The sequence below is a fragment of the Aspergillus welwitschiae genome (genome assembly GCF_003344945.1).
Source record: "Aspergillus welwitschiae strain CBS 139.54b unplaced genomic scaffold BDQ94scaffold_61, whole genome shotgun sequence".
NCBI lineage: Eukaryota > Fungi > Ascomycota > Eurotiomycetes > Eurotiales > Aspergillaceae > Aspergillus > Aspergillus welwitschiae.
Genome location: NW_020798755.1, coordinates 1 through 15,537, shown reverse-complemented (window position 1 = coordinate 15,537; position 15,537 = coordinate 1). Strand labels below are relative to the sequence as shown.

The 15,537-nt window shown below is 48.7% G+C and overlaps 8 protein-coding genes and 1 non-coding gene across 9 annotated transcripts; 5 read left to right on the top strand and 4 right to left on the bottom strand.

Moving 5' to 3' along the window:
- Positions 1–884: 884 nt before the first annotated feature.
- BDQ94DRAFT_184935 (uncharacterized protein) lies at positions 885–4,489 on the top strand (the record flags this gene model as incomplete). The annotated part of the gene is made up of 6 exons (XM_026774762.1): positions 885–1,309; positions 1,357–2,062; positions 2,116–2,328; positions 2,379–2,736; positions 2,798–4,156; positions 4,204–4,489. 6 exons carry the CDS (start codon positions 885–887, stop codon positions 4,248–4,250), a joined length of 3,108 nt encoding a protein of 1,035 aa, XP_026620373.1. The 3' UTR covers positions 4,251–4,489.
- Positions 4,490–4,523: 34 nt separating this feature from the next.
- On the bottom strand, positions 4,524–4,624 carry BDQ94DRAFT_t260. The gene has a single exon. It is a non-coding gene; the product is annotated as a tRNA-Val (tRNA).
- Positions 4,625–4,686: 62 nt separating this feature from the next.
- BDQ94DRAFT_154015 (uncharacterized protein) lies at positions 4,687–5,245 on the bottom strand. The gene has a single exon (XM_026768234.1). It carries the CDS (start codon positions 5,215–5,217, stop codon positions 4,978–4,980), a length of 240 nt encoding a protein of 79 aa, XP_026620372.1. The 5' UTR covers positions 5,218–5,245; the 3' UTR covers positions 4,687–4,977.
- A 73-nt stretch (positions 5,246–5,318) lies between these two features.
- Positions 5,319–6,822, top strand: BDQ94DRAFT_154012 (uncharacterized protein). The gene is made up of 2 exons (XM_026768233.1): positions 5,319–5,868; positions 5,949–6,822. The coding sequence occupies exon 2, from the start codon at positions 5,982–5,984 to the stop codon at positions 6,564–6,566; it is 585 nt and encodes a 194-aa protein (XP_026620371.1). The 5' UTR covers positions 5,319–5,868; positions 5,949–5,981; the 3' UTR covers positions 6,567–6,822.
- A 144-nt stretch (positions 6,823–6,966) lies between these two features.
- On the bottom strand, positions 6,967–7,542 carry BDQ94DRAFT_154011 (uncharacterized protein). The gene has a single exon (XM_026768232.1). The coding sequence runs from the start codon at positions 7,343–7,345 to the stop codon at positions 7,160–7,162; it is 186 nt and encodes a 61-aa protein (XP_026620370.1). The 5' UTR covers positions 7,346–7,542; the 3' UTR covers positions 6,967–7,159.
- Positions 7,543–7,991: 449 nt separating this feature from the next.
- Positions 7,992–9,047, top strand: BDQ94DRAFT_154010 (uncharacterized protein). The gene has a single exon (XM_026768231.1). The coding sequence runs from the start codon at positions 8,049–8,051 to the stop codon at positions 8,562–8,564; it is 516 nt and encodes a 171-aa protein (XP_026620369.1). The 5' UTR covers positions 7,992–8,048; the 3' UTR covers positions 8,565–9,047.
- Positions 9,048–9,870: 823 nt separating this feature from the next.
- On the bottom strand, positions 9,871–11,429 carry BDQ94DRAFT_163671 (FAD-dependent oxidoreductase; the record flags this gene model as incomplete). Its single annotated transcript, XM_026769791.1, has 4 exons — positions 9,871–10,138; positions 10,203–10,549; positions 10,607–11,199; positions 11,258–11,429. The coding sequence occupies 4 exons, from the start codon at positions 11,427–11,429 to the stop codon at positions 9,871–9,873; spliced, it is 1,380 nt and encodes a 459-aa protein (XP_026620368.1).
- A 63-nt stretch (positions 11,430–11,492) lies between these two features.
- On the top strand, positions 11,493–12,890 carry BDQ94DRAFT_175685 (uncharacterized protein; the record flags this gene model as incomplete). The annotated part of the gene is made up of 1 exon (XM_026772542.1): positions 11,493–12,890. One exon carries the CDS (start codon positions 11,493–11,495, stop codon positions 12,888–12,890), a length of 1,398 nt encoding a protein of 465 aa, XP_026620367.1.
- A 1,104-nt stretch (positions 12,891–13,994) lies between these two features.
- Positions 13,995–14,661, top strand: BDQ94DRAFT_154009 (uncharacterized protein). Its single transcript, XM_026768230.1, has one exon. It carries the CDS (start codon positions 14,018–14,020, stop codon positions 14,381–14,383), a length of 366 nt encoding a protein of 121 aa, XP_026620366.1. The 5' UTR covers positions 13,995–14,017; the 3' UTR covers positions 14,384–14,661.
- Positions 14,662–15,537: the final 876 nt, after the last annotated feature.

The following is a 15,537-nucleotide window of genomic DNA, read 5'->3' as shown; positions in this document are numbered from 1 at the left end:
GACTCCGCACGCACCAGCGGTTGGTGATCTGCCCATGGATGTTGTTCCCTTCCTGATGGCATGGACAGTCCGTCACGGAGCCGATGCTCTCGGATCCGATCAGAAGGTTCATCAAGATCATCTAGATATGGAGTTCAATGCTATACAGTCATCTTGATTGCTGCTCACAGCATCCCGCGATTATAATCCTACGCATGAATGTTCGATTTGACCAACTTGACCCCAATGCAATGATCCGGGGTATAGCGACTCCGCTCTTTGTTGCTCCTGGGGCAAACTGAAAGGAACCACACCCTATGTCAGCCAACCACCTGTCGCTGGCTACAATTCTAGAGCGTTGAATCGCCGGGGAGCTATCACTTCCTGACGCTGTGATTTGCACTTGGCCCAAACTCTATTCCCTCGTACCCTCGCTCTGCAATGATAATCCCTGCTGTCATACTCTGTGCTGCGCCTCGTAGTGATCTTGCCTGTTGATTGCATTTCCGATGCGCTCTCTACACGAGATCGCTATCGTGCCCTGCCCAAATACCGGGGTTTCTAATGGTACACTAGAACTTCGCGCCAACCCCAATGTCGGAGGGAGTCACATGAAGTTCTCCAGTTGCGCCATCCCCCCTTCTGAATTCGTCTCGTGGCTTTCTCGCCTAGCTGTATGTTTATAAGGTACGTATGCCGAGCTATCGATCCGAGACACTGGCTGCGTGCTGCGCCCTTCGTCTCCACCGGCCTCTGTCTTTGACACTACTGTTTTGCATTTGCTGCCTACTCGTGTGTCACTTGTCAACTGACAATTCCGGTAACGTCCTATTCTTTCCGGCTCTTTTATCCTTAAGACTAGTAAGGCATCATAGCTTACCTATATTAATACTGAAAGACTAGAAATGGCTTCTAATTCCGAAGCTGCCGATATTCCGGAACTTACCAAACTGGCACGCGACCTATATCTTACATGCAATTCTATCTCCGGAGATGCCCCTGACGGCTTCAACCAGCTTGTGGCTAGTCTGGCATCCCTGCATAGCGTGTTTCAAACCCTGAGAGATGATGTCAGCACCAGGAAGTTCGAGCTCGCGGAGTCAGATGACGAATGCAGGCATACTCTATATCGGTGCCTACATTCTTGCTCAGGGACCTTACAGCAGTTGAAGGAGGTGGTCGACATGTATCGAAATACAGGTTTTGAAAACGGAAGGCAGCTATGGCAGTCCATAGATTGGATGACACAGCAAGCATTTATCGACGATCTCAAGTCCAAGATTGTGGCTCATACATGCTATTTAGGCGTATGTGTCGGCTCTCTTACCAAGTGAGCTCTCCCAATTTAGTCAGATATGACCATTTCTCATTCTTCAGACCGTCTTTAGGAAGAACTGAAAGTTCGGCGACAAAAGATTCGGCAAAAGACTTACCTCCACCAACTCCTTCATCTTGGCAGGCACATGACGACGTCTCGCCTATATCAGTATCAGTATCGACGCCTCGCCAGCAGAACGTCTTTATACTAGCAGAACTGGATGGCACGGAACCCACCAGGCCAAATCCTGCCGCTACACAACCCTCATGTCCGCCAGAAGAGCCCTCTCATGTTTCGGCTTCCTCCGAATCCGTTGTTTCGGGACACTCGGACACGTCTAGCTTCACAGCTACTACGTACACTTCCCCTACTAGTCCAGCTTCATCAACTTTTAGCCCTCCACAATCAATTGTTTCAGAGGCTTTTTCGACGGAGAAAGAAGTGGTTTGGGCTCGTGGACCAGGATCTGGGTTCTCAAATATACAGAATCAAGGGCGAATTCAACGGTCAACCTCAATAAAACCAGGCGAGTCAACGCCGTGGGGTAGCCCTGGCCATTCAGGAGCTGATGCAATACAAGAACTCCACCGACGGCAACTGCGAGAGCAGATCTTCCGATCGCTGCGATGTGAACCATGCGATAAAACCCATCAGCCTGACGCAGAACTTCTCGCAAATTTTGATCACATAACCCACAAGGAAGAGCGAGCTCAGCAACTCACTGCTAGATGCTGGCTGTTGGTTGCTCTATGGTGGCTTCTGAAGGTATACATACGCATTGAGCCTTTCTCTCGTGACAGATGCTTATGTTAGAAAAGGCCAGGACAGCCATTGCAAATAGCGAAAGATCAACGCTTGCAAGCACCAGAGGCAGCGTGAGCCCGTCTGCGCTGTCATGTAACTCAAGTCACCAGGCATATGTGGATCTTCTGAAAGCGTCATATATCCTATATGACATAGTCTTGAATTGTGACAACCCACAGCTGCTCTTGGAGGATGAAATCAGAAAAATGATCTCAGATCTGTCAGACGTAAGCTCTTCAACGAATACCTTACTTTGTTCAGGCTAAGAAATTCAAAGGGTCTCAAAGAAGACTTTGGGCAATTTAGCGCTGTTGATATCCCTGACTACGCTGCCATCCACTCGCAAAACCTCGACTTCTGGGAACCTTTACAGCCTGAAGAAATGATTGGGAGGGATGGCCAACCAGCTAAACCAGGAAACTTCTGCTATATCACGGTAGAATTGGAAGATGCTGGTAAAGAGGATGAGAAAGTTCTTTTCCGGACTTTTGTGAATGCAGGAATTGGGACTAAGAAGCTCCGTATGCGATCCAGAGGAGCTCCATACATGCTGCTTCTGTCCACTAAGTATGGTGAAAGCGAGCCCAAAATCACCCTCTGCAACCAGTACGGCACATTCTGCCTACAGCGAGACTGTAAGTGTGCCTACACGTCTAGTCAAAGTGGCTTAAAATGACGAAGCTCAAACATTATCAGTGGCACCAGGGGATCTGGCTCAGTTAATTCAGGTATCAAATGCGTCACTCACCAATCTATCCGTGCCAAAGCCAACAGAACCCGTGACACTGAAGTTCGACACAATGAGTTTGTCGGTTTCGTTTCAATACATGTCAGATATCATGCAAGTGATCAGTATGCCTAAAGCATACTTTGATGCTGTCCAAATACGGGAGCCGCTTGATTCTGATCAATTCACTGAGACAGTCATTTTCAAGAGTCCAGCCGAATCAGTTGAGCAATTGAGAATGCCTAGCCTGGTATCGACTAGTCCACCTACAGTGCACAGATCCTGCGAAGTGCGCATCTTGCAAAGGTCTTTTGGCGAGGCGTGGCGCTCTATCCGACGCATGGTCATCAGCTCTTCAGCCGCTGACAAGCCTGGGCAGACTACCGAATTCTTCATGCCTCTGAGCCATGTACAAGTCAGCCGTACGACGGCTTCAGGCTTCATTTTGCTGAAGTGGTCAGACACTGGTCAGGAGAGATCCAGCAAAACAGATGGGAACTACCATCCACTGTTCACTTACATCTACGACAGTAGCAATCCAAACATAGGTCTTGGCATCCAATTCCGCTTACAAGAGGCAGTGGATGAACTGGAAAAGGTTGTTCTGGGTTTAAGCACAAAGCCTGCATTCACCTGGTCTCAGGCCAAAAGCTCAGGCCATGTATATGAGGTCGCTGACATTGCGCCGGACGAGAAACGCTACAAGGCGGTGATGGTATGTCGAACTCGCGCGGATTGGAAGCAGTGCAGTCTACATTACCTCTTTAGGGATATGGACTATCTGTATGACCATTCTAATCTCCGTGTGAGGTTTCCCCGTGCATTATCCGCCACTTATATATCATCACACGTTGACCAGTTGTACCGGGCTGATCACCGAGTGTTTTTCTCTCACTGCGAAAAAGAGCTGAGGGATACGACAGTGGAGTTCAATGAAGAGAGCGTACTGATGGCGTTCATGTCCTCGCTTGCATCAACATACAAGCTGGTCTTCTCCAGAAGAGCCACATCCCTCATGACCAAAGACAAACTACTAATTCTCGGTCCTAAAAAGTCGGTTAAAGGAGACTCGCAAGTGCAGCTATGGCGCGACGGAAATACCATTCGTCTTGCTTCGCGTTGGGGCGACCATATAATGGACAGGTGGCTCACAATGACCATACCGACATCAGAACCATCCAGAGCAGGAAATCAAGTCAGCTTCTCCCCAAGCAGCTACTCACGGGGGATGGTCCTCAACATGACAAAGATTGCATCAGGGGCAGCCAAAAATTTAAATAGGGAGCACAAGACGGGGCCAATTACCATCACCTTTCCCAATCTAAAAGGTATGTCTTCCTTTTCTTAGAGAAACGACGAGGCTGAGATAATTCAGACCGGGAAGAATTTGTTGCGGTCATAACGGACAACCACCTGAAGTAGACAACAAAGCTTACAGGATCAAGTTAAGGCGTTGTATCTGGTGCGATAATTGCGTGGGACCGATAATCCAAGATCAACAGTTATAGCAAAAGGAGCATGTGCTGTGCGGGCCACGTCCCCACCAGGAGGACGAGGATAACCATGGATCTCACAAACCCAATTTGGACACAATATACCAGGCAACCCAAACAATAAAAACATACAGTATATAGTACGAGAGGCAGCATTTAGCAACCAAGATAATTGAATGAACTAAAAAGGATATAAAAAGAGTAGTCACGCCCGGGATCGAACCGGGAACCTTCTCGGCGCCTCAGTAGAGGAGAAACTCACTTGATGTGAACGAGAAATCATAACCATTAGACCACGTGACTGGGTGATGGGAAAATCGACCGGATTTTGGCTTACGAAGTAGCCAACTTCACCCCACGTTTATCACGATCTGGGAACTACACTGATGTTCATATTCCACAAACTGTCATGGCAGAGCATGGGAGCCGTGTTGAACAAACAGGGAACGATAACTGCAAATACTCTTCATATATAAATTATGGAGGGGTTGCCATGCACTGGCCATATCTGATCGCGGCGCTACCAACCAAGAGTGTAATGGAATGTTCGACTGTTACACCTCACATCCATACACCGTCTAGCCGCTAGCCAGAAGGATATCCTAGGTACATATAAATCTGGATATATAAGAGTATCCAGACTATCTGTTAGCTAGTCAGTATGTATTGAACAACCTATCAGATGACAACAAACAAGAAAAACCGGGGAGAAGCCAGGTCTGTGCTGCAATGCAACAGCAACATGCAACATCTCCATCTCCGCCTCCAAACAATATGCGCTGATCGCTTCTCGTGCCGGAGAAGAGAAACAAAGATATCAGCACTCGCGAGCTTGTGATAAGAGCAACAGACTGTAGATCACTCGTCCGTGTTGGTGAATAGGATACATCGTCCATGTAGTTAGTCACTTTTTATTGTACCCCGCTTTGATCATGCCGCTCATCTGGAGATCCGCACGAACACCATATTCTACCTTCAGAACCTGCAGAACCCGCCCAGCGGGTAACTGTATAATTCTCCTGACGGAACCGGGCAGAATATCTGTAGGCGCTTGATTTCAAAGCTAATTTTTGATTATAATTATTAACTAGCATCCTTCCCGCCGCGCAAGCCAGTCGCTGATTATCATTTCATTTGTCATAGCTAACTATTGCTCATCCTCCGTGACTCAATTCAAGGCGCGTCTATCCGGTTCCTTCTAGCGGATGACCTGTGAAGGATGGCTCAAATCATGTATTCTTCAGCGGGACCCCCCAGATCGTCTCAGTCAGTTAGTCGCCCGGGTGATCTCTCCCCAGTGTTCTTGTCGCCGACGCGTGCGCCTTGCACGTGCGAGCCTCATGACCCATGGGCAAAGGCTGAGCTCTTATAACGCGAGGCTTGTTACCAACTGCCCCCCAGGGCGTTTGTTGAGATGTGTCCTGTTTTCCTCACCATGATTAGTGCTTGCCCTGTTGGCAAGCCTTGGGATCATTCTCGTCGAGGAGGAACTGACTGAAATACTGGGTATTTTGTTGTTGCCTGGGTTGCTCCTGTTTTCTGTTTAGGTATCGATCTATCCATTGGTATTTATAGTCTGTCCTTGTCCGTTGCTATCCGGTTCCTAACAGATTCATCTACTCTATAGTTATAGTTCTAGTTGCTCTTACTTTGTGTTGATATGCCACACTTAGTTCACCATCGACGACGCCACTCCTGGCCATATTGCGGCCCTGGGACGCAGCTACGTGAACGGCGAAACTTGCCGCTCATCATCGCTGAGCAGCAACGCCAATTCGAACAGCAGTTCTTGACACCCGTGGGATCTGAGGATTTGCTCGAGGATGATGCCGCATCGGCGGGTATCATTCGTTCCAGAACTGCCCGAACCCATCGACGTTGGTACGCTCCGTGGGATTCAGCTTCGCCTGGTGCCCCTTCGCAGGTCACAGGCCATCATGCCGGATCGGGATCGGGGTCCCTCCGGAAAATGATCCGTCCACCCCTGGATAAGGCGCGATCACTCTTTGTGCTGCCGACCACGACTACTACTGGAGAAAGTGTGCTCGTTTCATACTGGATGCCCCAGGAAGCTCCTGTTCTACCACCTTCAGGTTCGATTGCTGAAAGGGGAAGAATTGCTGATGTTAAGACCGGAGCTGGATACCTGTCAGTTGAGCGATATCATCGACGATGCCATTCGGAGCAGCCTCGGTCGTGGAAAAGGCCCAGCGCTGCGTTGTGGCCGCTGGAAGAGGAGCAATAGCTTGTTTACACTGTCTGTTAGTCTGTGCTATTTTTTATTGATTATATCTCAGTGCTTGTTTTGACAGTTTTTTAACGCATTGCATCGCGAGGGTTGATTTCATGGCGTTGAATGGGCATTCTGCATGTGATGAGCTTTGTTGTTGTTGTCGGCGGCTGCTTATTTGACTCAACAGTATAGCAAGACCGGTAGGTCATACCAAGACTAGATAATGAAGAAAAGGACGGTCTTCGGAGCAAGACTCGTCGCAGCATGATCCATGCCCGTATGAATCCCAGTAGTAATCCCATTCTCCTTGTGCTCGGAAGCGCGTGCCGGCCAGCCCTCTTGGCACGGGGCACGTGAAGGGCCATGATGTCATTGGTCGAGCTCAAGAGCCTCAAGTGGGCCACTGGGCGGAGTCCCAATTGGGAAGGCCGTCTGAGAGTCTCTGTGTGTCGGTCGCTGTGTTGTTGGTCTCGCATTCAACACCATCCGCAGCGCATCGCCTTCCCTCTAATTCCCTCAAGTCATTCCATCGAGGCATTTTCATATATCCCGCAGTTGGACCGTTATAATCTGAGCAGGGATCATGTTTCAGATAAGAGCCATTTTCACGCGGTTGCTATTATAAGCAATCCGTGAGTGTATTCTCTCCGGTTCGCGGTAGCCTGGAGAGGGGAAAGAGAGAGAGACAGACCATGGTGGAGATCAGCACTAGCTGAGACTAACACTTGGGAAAACACCTCCTGTGAGCCGTAAGCCCTATGTCCCGTCTCTAGTCCGGATTCGAACATCATTTCCTATCCTACCTGCTTAAGTCCGAGCGATCATTCCTGTCTGCAAGGTGGGGGCTGAATTCTCACCCGTGCTGTCGCTTCGTGGGAAGAATTCTGGAAATTGTCTGGAATGCCCCAGAGCTGACAGCTCACTCATGATCGAGACAAAAACAACGAGGACGAACATTCCAACTACCTATCACCAAAGGACACACAATCAATTTCCGACGGGCGCGCCCGAACAGCGGACAGAAACAAGGCAGCCTTGTGGACGCTGCTGCAGTGGATCTAGCGGTGAAAATGGAGCCTCTGGATGGGTCATTCCCCGGTGACAGGCACGCTGATTGGCGGGCTCGTGAGGCATAGGGCAGACGCGTGGAGATAACTGGAGATCCTCACCGACTGGCCCATCATTCAGCTGCCGTCCGTGACTCAAGAAGGGGCCATTTGAGCCCTATCGATGGAGCCCCTCGGTGCTGGCATTCTTTCATTCGTCCCCTCGGGCTTCCCGGCAGGGGGCCCCATGCCCCGGATAGGGCCAGTGCTGTTTTGATAGGCTGATGGGTGGGCTTCCAGATGTGCTCGGAATGAGCACGGAAGGAGGGGACGATGGAACATAAATACGCTCATTTCCCCTGTTTTTTTAGGATGCTATATCCTCCTTTTACACGAGTTTATCCCACTCTTCTCTTATATCTCCTCCTCGAGGATAATCATAAAAGAAATGAACAACGACCCCCAGACTTCCGCTCAACCAAACACACTCAAGCGGGCTCTTTCTCAATCCACTACTTCATCCACCTCATCAGCCACCACCAACTCCCACGCTACAAAGACCAGGCATCACAAGGCAAGCCGTCTGTCCAGCGTAAAACAATTTCTCCGGTCGCGCTCCCACTCTCCGACCGCGGCTTCTTTCCCTTCGAATCGCTCCTCTCCATCATCTAGCTTCGACATTCCTCGAAGCATTCCTGCGAACTCTACTCCTCGTCGCTCTGCGAGCCCCGTCTCCACCATGTCTCCTAGCAGAGTCTCCACCGACGATGACAACCACAGCGCAACTTACAAGCGCGTATCCTCCAGCCACACCCGCCGAAGTGGCCACGATTACCGTCGTTACAGCGGCACAGTGAACCACTACGGTCGTCACTCGAATGACTGGCTGTTCGGAGGCTTCAGTCTGCGGGATACCGTTCGAGATGGAGTGGATCGCCTGAGACACCATCATGCCAAGGATTGAAACTCGAATATTCTGCACGCTTATATCTGATGGACTGTTATCCATTCCTGGGTATTATTGCGTTTCATATTCCGACAGATGATTCTCTAAGGTCGCATTAGTGGCCGTCCACCATACAGACTTTCAAAGACCCTGGAATCTCTCCGCCGTTTATATCAAGGATCAAATTGGGGCCAATCTGGCAACATATTGCCAGCCAACCTTTTGGAGGTTTCAGGAAGGAGAAAATCCACGCACCGAGTCGCAAAAGGCTCACTCACGCGTCATGCTTGGATGGATTTGTCTCACGAAAGGCTGTTGAATTGGTCACACCTTATCAGCACGAGAACGCTGCGCGCGTCTGTTCTGTTCTGATCGATTCGATTCGGATCTCTTTTATGACATGTTACGAACTTATACCCGCTATGCCATTTGTTTGGTTTCGATTATATCACTTTTATTGTGTTATTCAATCTCATTAATAACGATTTTCACTTCTCTAACCTTCTGTTTCGTAGACAAAGTAACAGTTCCTTGTAATCGCAGTCCACAGTAGTAGCATAATCAATCCTATTTACACTATATATCCTCATCAATTCTCTACTATCCACAACAACACCATCTACACACCATCCTCACCACCCTTCCTCCTTCGGATCAGAACTGTGTCCGAGCCCTCCCCAGAGGTAACATCATACCTCACCAACAACCGCCCAAGCAACAACTTAATCTGAACAGCCGTAAACCATCGCCCCGGGCAAGCATTGCGCCCATACCCGAAATGCAGCGACGTCTCATTCACAGACACATAGTGATATTTACCAGCTGCAGTAGTAGCTGACAACCCACCCTGATTTCTCAGCCGATGAAACCTCAACCCATCAAACACATCCGGGTTCTCAATATACTCCGGATCGCAGCCAACATGGAACACCGGCGCAGCGATATGTTCTCCTGCATGGAGTGGCGTGCCGTCGGGGAGAGTAAACGGTTCCAGGACTTTTCTTTCGAATGTGACTATCATACCAACATTATCAGACCGATAAGGAAAAAAGCTGCCTGGAAGGCACTATGGGACGGGAAGGGAAGGGAAGAAAGACGATAATTAGGGTTCAAGTCCAATTGAGATCTAACACACTCATCTGCAGGTCTGCCGATGTAGACTCCCAACTAATTAATGTGCCGAGACAAAACTGGCTCCTCCTAAGCAAAGGCAGATACTCCCTTGTGTAACACATCAGGATGGTATGGGCAGTATCTTGACGAAAGAAGGAACCCCACTGATGCTGTTCGCTCGAAGGGAGATATCATGCCCCTCATGGCTGAATCATCCACCCATCTGGCTATTATACTCTAGCCGATACATTCCATCCGCTGGAGCATTGGAGGGCTCATAGGGCTGACCAGTGAGTATGGCGTTTGCAGCCTTCGCAAACTCGCGGTAGGTGTACTCCTGACAGTCATGGTCAAAAATCCAGCTTGGATGCGGAGGAGTAACGCCACTGAGATCCTCCCGTAAATCTTTGCAGGTGGTCTTCATCATGGATTTCAAAACTAGCGGTGCCCCGCGTTGGATCACAGACGCTCGCTTGTGTCTATCGAAAAGGTCAGCCGTTACTGCAAGGGATGGATTGTCGCCTCGAGGGTCGATCAGCATACCTGATCGCCATCCCGACAGACAAAGTCAAAGGAACGTCTTGTTTTCCGCTTAGCTCCAGTGCAATTGCTAGGACGGCACCATCTTCGATTGCCTGACTAGCCCCTTGGCCACTAGATGGAAGGGCGGCGTGGGAGGCATCGCCGATAACCAACATCCTTCGACGAGGAGACAACCATGTCTGCATGGGCTCCCTTATCACCAACTTCTGATCGACATACCAACCGCCCTTCCCCTTCCGAATGAGTGGCTCCAGCTGCGGCCGCACAGGCCAATCCTTGATAGTGTCAAGAACATTCTCAACAACGTCTATACTACCATCCCACCCCTCTTCCGCGGCGTACTCATTCTGGGCGTGTTAACTAAAAGCTTCCATATAGATAATCTGGAACAAGAGAGCACCTACCGCATGGGTACAGTACCAGAAAAGCTCTCTTCCTTTTCGCCCTCTCCACAGTGCGAAGTGGATATCATTCGATACCCAGCCAACTGTCTGATCATATTCCTCAGCGTTATCAAGGGCCCATCGGGTTGCAGGATCGGCCGCTACCGCATCCGTATTTAAGCAGCCTCGGAATGCGGACCAGCCAGTCTCCCATGAAACAAGCTGTTCCCCAGTGATCTTCTCCCTGCCCTTACTGTGCGCACCTTCTGCACAGAGGACGCAGTCTGCTGCAATGCGCTTCCCATGGACAACAACGCCTCCTTCATAGTCCGTCTCCCAGTAGTCAGTCACAGGGGAGTTCAGACAGATGTCTATCCCGAGCTCGCGCGCATGCTCATACATGACCGTAACCAATGTGCCTCGATTGAGGGTATGTCCGTCACCACGGTTATACCCACGAAGCTCAAACTCACCCAAGTCATAGCCTGTATACTCGATAACCTTGATCTTCTCGATAAGAAATTGGAGAGGTAGCATTCGCTCGTGTACAGCCCCGTCGCCCCATTTGGAAGTGACACGTGAGCCGTTCGCCCCAATGGTAATGCCATCACCCTCTGTTTCGAGATCCGATGAGCTATAAGTTTCGAAGCAATGGTATATTCCGACACTTACCTACACCTTTGACTACCGGGGATCTTTCGAAAAGGGTGACCCTGTGGCCTTTCCGATAACACTCAATAGCCGCTGTTAGGCCGGCCACACCGAGGCCAACAATAATGACATGAATTCCGGAGGAGTTAGGCGGTGCAATTCCATTCGGGCCAATTCCAGGGGTGAAAGTCATGTTGTTTGGGAAGACATGGCATGGGCGGATGCAACGACCAACTGCCAAAATCAAAGTATAATAATGTCCACAGGAACACCACTTTTCCATTATTCCACGGTGCATGAGCCTAGTCCTATACTGAAATTAGCTTTGCATAATGCGTTATTCGACTCGTACTCCTACAGTCAGATCGTGAATGCCGTGGAAACCGCATACAACGGGACACCAGTTGTGACATCCCCGTTTGTCCCTTTCATTAAGTACCTTCTAAACTTGGATATATTGGCCGCAAGATCATTTTGGGCAAATGAGTTTGCCGATTTGGCAGCAATTCCGTTTCCAGCCAATGTTCCCCTAGGCCATATTCCCCGGAAAGTCGAGCGGTATGTCCATAGCTTTTGTCTTCACAGATGCAACGAGCATGAAATAACTCTCTCGACTACATGCCGCCTCGCATGGGCCCTCGTAGTGGCCCGCTATACAAGATCATTGGATGTCATTTTTGGGGTAACCGTAACGGGTCGCAACAGCTCCGAAATAGCTGGCATTGTCGGGCCTACGATCACCACGTTTCCCCTACGCATCTCTATCCAAAGTGGCGAGAAAGTTCATACTCAATTGATTCGTCTACAAAAGCATGCACTAGACATGATGCCTTACGAGCATTTTGGGATTCACAAAATGCGACAATGCGGTTCTGAAGCCGTCAGTGCTAGCCAGTTCCAAAGCTTGCTCATTGTCCAGCCAACAAGGACGCATCTGCCCAAAGCACGTTCTCATAGCCTACTGGAACTTACGGAAAAAGACACATTGGAACAACGGATTGACGCTAGTTTGGCGACCCAAGTTCTTACGATTATATGCGAATACGCAGAGGACACTATGAAATTACGGGGTGTTTTCGATCCTGAAGTAGTCCCTCCCGACAAAGTCAAAGGATACCTGCATCAGATGAGCAGATTTGTGAACATGATCCTTAGTTCGTCATCAGATACTGTGGGGGGTTTACTGCAGAAGGCCACCGAATACATCGACCCTGGGGACCTGAATGAGGAACGCCAAATACTTGATGAAATAGAACGAACGGCTCAAACGCTTCTGGGGCAAAACATTCCGCTGAGGGCAGAATGGGCTATTCCTATCGATACAAACACACCAAAACTAGCCTTATTTGTCGGGTTTGATGGCGGCTCAGGTGTTAACCCTTCGTGTGTCTTCAAGCTCCCGGACAATGATACTAGGGCCCGCTTGCATCAGGCTATGGCACAGCTTCAAAGCACTCTCTCGGATGCAGTGATGCCCTCTATATGCCTTCCAGTACATGTATCACATGAGTCAATTGGCTTCTCCAGCAGAGCTGATTTGCAGAAGGAAGCATCAAAGCTGCCGTTGGAAACTTTGGAATCATACATGTCTCCTCAGGGACCCAGTATCGTCATGGAAAAATTCATCTCCAACATACAAGGTTACGTCGCATAATGGGCGTTGTCTTGCATATTTACATAAATGATGTCGGTGTCCACGAGAGCTTCTTTGCCCTAGGCGGTGATTCAATTCTAGCAATGCAAGTCGTTGCACAATGCCGTGATGAGAATATCAATATCACTGCTCACGATATTTTCGACGCCAAGACAATACACCGTATTGCCTTGAGGGCGTCTCCGGGGTCTAAGGACAAGACTGCAGTCATTCAGGATAGGCCATTTTTTCCTAATAGATATCAGGACGTTGCATCATTGGAAGACGATTCGAAACAGTTGAATAAGCTACCGAGATCTGCCAAGGTAGAGGACGTGTATCCATGCACTGATCCGCACAAGGGACTGCTTCGGAAAATGAACTCCTCGTTCCTTCTCTCTTACACAATCTGGGAGGTTACTGCTAACGGAGTCTTGATTGACATTGAACGCTTACTTTTGGCTTGGGGCTTAGTTTCTAAGCGCCATGCTGCGCTGCGAACGGTCTTGACGGAAGTTGATGGTATCGAATACCATGTTGTTCTGGATAAATGCCCCACAGAAGCTAAGGCTTTACCGCAACTGAGTTCCCATGATCTCGCTGCCGCTCTACGCGAATCACGCATAGAGATTCAGCAGAGCCAAGTTACGCCCTACAGGTTCACGGTCTACCAGTCTGATGCTGGGCAGGTTCTTTGCAAACTTGAAGGCAGCCACGCCTTTCTTGACGCAAGCTCGGTGCTGATTATTCTCCATGAACTTTCCTTAGCCTATCGCGGATTACCTTTTCCCACCCCAGCACCACCATACCGCTCCTGGGTGGCATACCTTGACAGTTGGAAAAGAAATTGTCAGCATCTCGATTATTGGCGGGACAAGCTCAGCGGATTATCGCAATGTCTTTGGCAAAAGCAGTCCATGGATCGTCTTTGCCGGGACAATTGCGCTGCTTCTCAGCTCCAATGCGTAGTCAACCCACTCGTCGACACCGAGATTCTGCAACGCTTCTGCAGCAGGTATGAAGTGACAATGACAGTGTTACTCCAACTATCGTGGGCACTGGTGTTGCAGGAATACTGCCAATCAAACGACGTCTGTTTTGGCACGACTATGTCAGGACGCGATGCACCGGTTGATGGAGTTCAGGACATGGTCGGTTCAATCTTCAATGTTCTTCCACGTCGGTTTCGTCTGAGCGCAGGGTCCTCTTTCTTAGAGACACTCGAGTGGAGCCAGAAAAACACTCTCGAGGACAAGTCACACCAGTTCTGCTCACTCGTGGACCTTGAGGATCTATTGCTACCAGGAAACCAGAATCAACCACTGTTCAATACATGTTTTTCAGTGGAGAGCGCATTGTCCAATGGTACAGGAAAGCTTTCCTTTCGACCGATAGAGACGCATGAAGAGACACATGTATGTACATGGGCCATAGAACTTTTAGCAGACAATGCTGACGTGGCTGGCTTAGAACGATATACTTGTTGTTGTGACCGCTCAGCCGGACAAGACTGAAGTTCAACTTATGTACTGGTCGCATCTGATGAAAGAAGAACAAGCCATGGAAGTTACTGAGCTGCTTCGAAAATATTTACTAACGATTGTGGAAAACACTCATCTGCAAATATCTGACCGTTCCACCCCGCACAATTCCATCAGTTCAGCTAGTAGCTGAGCATTGTCATTGTGAAAAAGAAGTATTGTTCTGCATAAGCAAATACATATATTTCCTCAAAGCTTACATTTACGCAAGCTATTCCTCCAAGACTAAGATAGTACAAGCCATTCATGATTAGTATACATGATATATACTACGCCTGTGGTTCAGCTGAGAGTATCACTATGACCCTGTCCAGGCAACCTGATTCCTAGATCGCCACCCCCTATCTATCAACATCGCCATCCTCACTCATCCAAAATCTTCTACCACAAGTAGGAACTACTTACCAGTTAATTATAAACCGGCCAATTAAGCCCCCATAAACCCGCGCCACCCCTACGCAGTATCCCACGCCGAGATCTTCAATACTCCAACCGAGCTGAATAGAAATCCATACAGCCAATAATCACTCCCTCGTGCCTGAACCCTACGTAAGTGGAGGGGTTCTTCAGCCAGATAATAAGTAGTATATCACTACTACAGTACTATTCTAGTATACGTATCTAATGCCACAATCGATCACTGCAGCTCCGCTCCACACCGTCCAAACACCGAGATCCAAATCCCGATCTATTGATCATCATCACTTATGGATCCAGTCGACTAAATCCTGCTACTACACCAGAATTGTCCAAGGAATAAAAAAAATCTTTTTATCATTTCCCCTACGGGTGTAGTCAGTTTCTTTTGACTTATCCTCCGTCGTCATCGAACGCTATCGGTCTAACTTCGTACTTATCTCGGGGGCATTTCTGCGCTGCGTGTGACTGACTTGAGTGAGTATTGGTGCCTGAGTGGGGACCTTGATATAGAGTAATAGTATGGTGGTAGTATAGTTATTAATATGAGGGTTTTATAGGGATCGGTGCTGGGATTGTGCGTGATTTCTTTTCCTTTTTCTTCTTCCTTTTTTCTTTTTCTTTTTTTTTTTTTTTTTTTTTTTTTTTTTTTTTTTTTTTTTTTTTTTTTTTTTTTTTTTTTTTTTTTTTTTTTTTTTTTTTTTTTTTTT